Below are 6000 nucleotides of genomic sequence, written 5' to 3'. Positions count from 1 at the left end.
ATTTTTTTTTCGTGAAATAGAGGTGTGTCAAAGGTATTTTGTTATAAGTTGGAGGTGCAAAATATATATTAAGCCAAAACAGAAAGGAGATTGAAAATTGATAAGGAGATGGACCATCACATAAATATGTGATGAATAGACAAAATCCCACCTCAATTCGGATTATCCGTTAAAAACTACCCTCATATCCGAGTCGGATAAAAGGGTATAATGGGCCAAACACACGGAACACAACTGAGTCCCTTTCCCCGCCACCCAATAAACAACCAAAGAACCAAATACGAGTTTTATTTAAGGTTTCAGTTGAAACATCACCAAAGGCTCTTACCAAAGGCCAGAAAATGGCGTTAAGGCTTACACCATCTCCAGTGTCCACTTGCACTCGTGGAAAACCCAGACTCACTACACTTTTCAACTCAAGATCCAAATTTTCCTTTCAATTTCGTCCAAAATCCTTCAGAATCTTGGAGTTGGAATCTAGAAAGATGAGTTTAAAGGTGAATGCTTGCCAGAAATTGGATGAGAAGATCGTATCAGAAAAGGGTAGTCAGTGGGGAAAAGTGTCGGCGGTGTTGTTTGATATGGATGGAGTGCTTTGCAATAGTGAAGAACCTTCAAGAAGAGCGGCTGTGGATGTTTTTGCTGAAATGGGTGTTCAAGTTACTGTTGATGACTTTGTGCCGTTCATGGGCATGGGTAAAATTCCTTTTCTTGGACACTCTCTTTATTAATTATTACATTCTTTTCATTTATTTGCGTTCTACGGTGTACTAATTCAGGGTACTGGTGGAGTTCATTGTTGAATCATTTTTTTTTCATATGTCTGGAAACAATTAGCCGACCCCAACAAGTTTGTGATAGAGAAGTAGTTTCTTGATTGATATGTCTGGGAACAAGACAATTTTCTAAAAAAAAAAGAGAGACATATTTTGTGTGACTTCCCTTATCTGCTTTGGATATCATGTCTTAAGTTAGGTTAAAGCACAAAGCATTAGTCCCTCACTTTTAAGTTGGTAAATCTCTGTGCAGAAAGCAATTGTTCAGTGCTACAGTCAGATTGCCTCATTATATCCTTATCTCAGCAATTCGTCATTTTCTTTAAAGCCATGCCAATGACTTTGGTGACGTAATGATTAGGTCCTCTTCGGGGAACTTTGTTATGTAAGAAATAAGAGCACCCTCATCTATCTCATTTGAATATCTGTTTTTTGTGAAGCTTCATCTCTAACACTTGCGTTACATAGTCATTCCTTTTCTCTGTCAGAACTTCTTCTTGTTGTGAATCATTATCAAGTTAATTGCCATCGGATCCAAATACACCGGCTAAACTTTTTTTTTTCCAGTACTCATTTTTCGACCCCCAAGTAACGGACACATAAAAAAATTGATGTAATGTTACTATCCTTTAGGAAAGCAAATTTTGAGTGTATGACACCTTTTTTCCTTTGCCATCTTTTGTCAATAACCTCTTCTCTTTTTCACTTTCCGTTGTCCTCGAAATAAATCAGGTGAAGCATACTTCTTAGGTGGTGTTGCTTCTGCTAAGGGTGTTGAAGGATTTGATCCCAATGCTGCAAAGAAGAGGTTTTTTGAGATATATCTATCAAAGGTGATTGAAATTCTCATATTATTAAAAAATATCTACTTTTTTTTTGATAAGGTTAAGAATATCTACTCTTAAAGCACTTTCCTTTTAGACATAGTAACTGACACCAAAACTGACAATCATTTGTAGTATGCAAAACCGAATTCTGGCATAGGTTTCCCTGGTGCTTATGAACTTGTCTCTCAGGTATGTGACCTGTGTTGCAACTTGGCTCTATGTTCTTTCTCTTTCTTCTTTACTGCTTTTCATTAATTTGGTGATATGGTACAACAGTGTAAAAGCAATGGTCTCAAAGTTGCTGTTGCATCTAGTGCTGATAGGATTAAAGTTGATGCAAACTTGGCTGCGGCAGGTTTACCAATAACGATGTGAGTTAACGTAATGCGCTTTAGCTGTGAATAGTAGCCTCTCATTCTTTCTATAACCAGCATACAAGAGACACTGAATTGTACTGAATGAACACATGGTGAAAACTTCATTATAGTTGAAATTATCAGTATAGATATATTTTATTGCTGCATGCTACCTGATATCTATTCCTGAAATGCTTGGCTTTGTGAGTATAACTGCTGTTGTGGAATTGCTGGACATAAACTGTTTGTTGAGACAATGAATCCTTTAGTAGTGGAATCAGGAGCTCAGACTCCAAAAAAGGTAAATATGCTTGGATCTGCGGATGTAGCGATTTCTGTGACTATTTTATTGTTCTATATCATGATTACTCTTAACTTTAAAATTGCTTCATAAGTTCGACTTGTCTGTTAGTAGTAATTTCTTGGTTGTCTGTATTTAGGAGTTTATATCTGGTTGTTAATCTTATCAGATAGATACCTGGTAGATGGTCCTAGCTCTAAGACAAAAGTATCAAAAGAGCTGTATGTCTGGGCACATAGTAGTGTACATGCATTTGTATGTATGCAAACACATGATCTATGAGTTGGTTGGTAACACAGTTTGGAAGAACATAGAACTTTATTGCGGTTTAAAAGTGAAAGCGTACACTTGTGATGAGAATGGCGGGTTTGCAGTGAAATAATTGAAAGTTTCCTCGCCTTTATCTTTAATTATCTTTTAATTTATATGTGACCTCATTTCCTGTTTCTTTCATTGACAGGTTTGATGCAATTGTATCTGCTGATGCTTTTGAAAATTTGAAGCCTGCTCCTGATATTTTCTTGGCTGCATCACGGATTCTTGATGTTCCCACTAGTGAGGTAGTTTCCAGAATGTGCAATGCTGTTTCGCTGCCACCCATCACAATTTTTTGTAGACACTTAGCTCTGGGTAGTATGTGATGATAACCTGATGAAAAACTTCTAGTCGCTTGAGATATTACCAATTTCTGCATTCACATTTTGTTTAAGCTAGACTTCCCTACATTGTTATCCACCTATGCCTGTAATCAGATGAAGCTTGCTGGAAAACACAATACAAGCAAAAAAGATAATGAGAAACTTGATAAGTATGTTCTTATTTTGTATGTTGAAAATTAAAATTTCTGGACAGAAAGAGATGCTTAATTGTCAAACGTTCTGTCAGTGAGAACAGTTTTTCTAATTTTGGATACATCATTTTCTTTATAAAATAATGATGGTGCATTATGAATTGCTGAAGGTTTATCATCCGAGGCTAATGAGTCTTGATGTGTTAAGCAGATAAGCATTCTTTTTGTCAATCTTGGTAGACATTATCATAATCCTCTATGTTGACAGTGTATTGTGATTGAAGATGCATTAGCTGGAGTACAAGCTGCCAAAGCTGCGAAAATGAGGTAATTTGCAATCGAGTGCCTTTTCCTTTTATTTATATAATTGGACTACATACACTCGTTCAAACTTGTTGGTAACCCTGACCCTACTCCTCTTAGAATCCCTAGAAGAATAGAAAGGGGGCTTTTTTTTTTTTTTTACTCAACTTGTAAATATTAAGTGCTGTCTTGGTGTTGAATTTTCTTAATATAGTTACCCTTCTCTCTAAAAAGGTAACACCGACCGTACCTGAACTTTCCTCTTCAACTGAATCAATGAGTTGTATCAACATCATTCTAATTTTCCCACTTTGGTTCTCGTTTTGGTGACCATTTTGATTCCATTTCTTCTACATTCTTAAGTTTGTTGACCTACTTACAGATGTATCGCTGTGACGACAACTCTGTCAGAAGATACTCTTAAAGCAGCGGAGCCAACACTCATCAGAAAGGAGATAAGCAATATATCAATTGAAGATATCCTCAATGGTGGTGGCTCTGGTAGCCATAGTATGTAGTTCGCCAACATGTTAAGAACTGCCCTTTTCATGTAACATTGACAAATGTAGAATACTGAAGCTCTTGTGTGTCACTATGAAAAAAACTTGCGAATAAGCTATTTCTTGTATTGACTCAATTATTATTTGAAGGATTTCCTGTTCTCTGCTCCCTTAAGCTGTATGCTTTAGCTGCTAACTATTGTCTTTTACTTAGTTGATGGAAAGCTGCTGGTTCTGATGTTTCTCTAGCATATCCTTTGTGGTTAATAGTGGCTTCCTTTCTATGCTTACTATATAATGTATCTTATGATGACAAACATTGCAGATGTGATGGTGCAGGAATCCCAATCCATTATTGATCTAGCTGTCTCTTCCCCTGAATCCAATAGGACAGAGAGTATTGCAGATAATTATCCAACCAGTGGTGCTGTATCTTCAGTTGGAGGGTAAGAGTGATTCAATATCTTGATCATCAAAATGAGATCATCTTTGTCATCATGGCCACTTTTCATATCTAATACCTCGAATTGCTGTATTCATTTGTAGCTTCATATTTTTTTTTCTCTTTCCCTTTTTTCCCCTTCTAAGATTCTTTTCTTAAACTTTACCTGGAGTAAGTCGAATTGCTAAGAACAATGCATACTGGCAATATCCTTATCAACCTATTCTAACCTGATGTATAATCACTGAGTTACATGCTTTATTTTGCTGCATGTAGGATCAAATATGCTTAGAGAGTGACATGAATAATGCTCATACAAATGAAATTCTCTCGTTTGCAAAGTGGGATACTTTTGTCCCCAAAAAGGGTCCATTTCATGATGCTTTACGAGATGGCCATTTAGGGCATTTGGTATAATGTTGTCGTGAGGTTGCAGAAATAATTTGTCGACAGGGTGCAGGTTACGAGACGCGATGTTGTTAGATATGGAAGTTTAGGAATTGCTGCATCCTGTCTGCTCTTCACCATTACAAACTGGAAGGTATAAAACTTAAAGAAAGCAGGGTGTAGGAGAAAGAAAGTGAAGGCTTCCTTATAATTTACTTTGTTCATCTTTGCAAGCTTTACTGTTCCCATGCAGGCAATGCAGTATGCATCTCCAAAAGCTATCTGGAACTTGTTATTTGGCACAGGCAGTCCTCCTTTTGAACAGAAAGAAGGTCTTCCTCTTACGATGCAATATTTGTTATCTTCTCTTTATTTTCATTCTTCCATTCTTCTTGCTGTAGAAAACTTCTCTCAATAGCACCATCTTTTCTCTTATTTTTGTGCATTTCCAATATGGCTTCTATCCATTTTGTAGATGAAGCATGGGCTACTTCTTTTTCCTTTCTTTTTTTCCTTTTCTTTCTTGCAATAGATAATGGAAGGAGATTATTTTTTATTGTCTGTTGCCACTGCAGATGCATCCCGTTCGCAGAGGATTCAACAATTTGTAGACTATATTTCTGATGTGGACGCCAGGTAAACATAGGGTTTTATGTATTTTGAAGCGTAATTTTAGTTTTACAGATTTCCTACATTATGAAATTACTATCATTTATGTTGCATGTATTCTGGCATCTTGTGAATCCTTACATCTTGATATACTTCTCTTTAATTGATCGTGGATTCTTGACTTATTTTATCATGTTTAATATTCTGCATTTTGTTAGGAAATCTACGGCTATTGTGCCTGAGTTTCCATCGAAACTTGATTGGCTGAATACAGCCTCCCTTCAGCTACGCAGGGTAAATACATAATTCCATCTTTAAATTCTGCTTCTTCTGGCAAATTTATTTCTTTTTCTTATGACTTATTTTTCTTTTGTGCATATTCATGTTCTTTTGTCATTCTCCAGTCCTGATGCAAAAATTCTTCTGGAAACTTTTTGGTATCTACTGCTATCAGTTTTGAAATTGTCTCAATGACGTTTTCTATTGACTACATGTGTACATAAAATTCTTGAAACTTGTAGAGAAATTCCTCCCAAATATAATAGTGTTGCTTCACAATATGTTGTATTATTTTAATGGATTACCATATTATCCTTTTGAGATAATGTAAAGGATGTTCTGACTAGGGCATTGGTTACAAAAAGCTTTTGGTGACAACCATGAATACCTTTTTTCTAACGGTGGTGTTCGGGCCAGCTCGTGCGCGCCT

At 36.3% G+C, this 6000-nt stretch overlaps 1 protein-coding gene across 1 annotated transcript in view; it reads left to right on the top strand.

Annotated features, from left to right (window-relative positions):
- The first annotated feature begins 243 nt into the window (after positions 1-243).
- Positions 244-6000, top strand: part of LOC109212233 (NHL repeat-containing protein 2) — a 29169-nt gene continuing 23412 nt past the window's right edge. Inside the window, exons 1-12 of the mRNA XM_019375860.1 lie at positions 244-696; positions 1509-1609; positions 1736-1792; positions 1880-1974; positions 2721-2820; positions 3319-3377; positions 3736-3863; positions 4179-4299; positions 4749-4836; positions 4936-5014; positions 5258-5318; positions 5510-5585. Of these exons, the coding sequence (XP_019231405.1) occupies positions 342-696; positions 1509-1609; positions 1736-1792; positions 1880-1974; positions 2721-2820; positions 3319-3377; positions 3736-3863; positions 4179-4299; positions 4749-4836; positions 4936-5014; positions 5258-5318; positions 5510-5585 (1320 nt within the window). The 5' untranslated portion in view covers positions 244-341. The remainder of the gene's footprint in view (positions 697-1508; positions 1610-1735; positions 1793-1879; positions 1975-2720; positions 2821-3318; positions 3378-3735; positions 3864-4178; positions 4300-4748; positions 4837-4935; positions 5015-5257; positions 5319-5509; positions 5586-6000) is intronic.

This window comes from Nicotiana attenuata, unplaced genomic scaffold, assembly GCF_001879085.1.
Source record: "Nicotiana attenuata strain UT unplaced genomic scaffold, NIATTr2, whole genome shotgun sequence".
NCBI classification, from domain to species: Eukaryota; Viridiplantae; Streptophyta; class Magnoliopsida; order Solanales; family Solanaceae; genus Nicotiana; species Nicotiana attenuata.
This window is presented reverse-complemented; position numbering and strand designations above follow the sequence as displayed.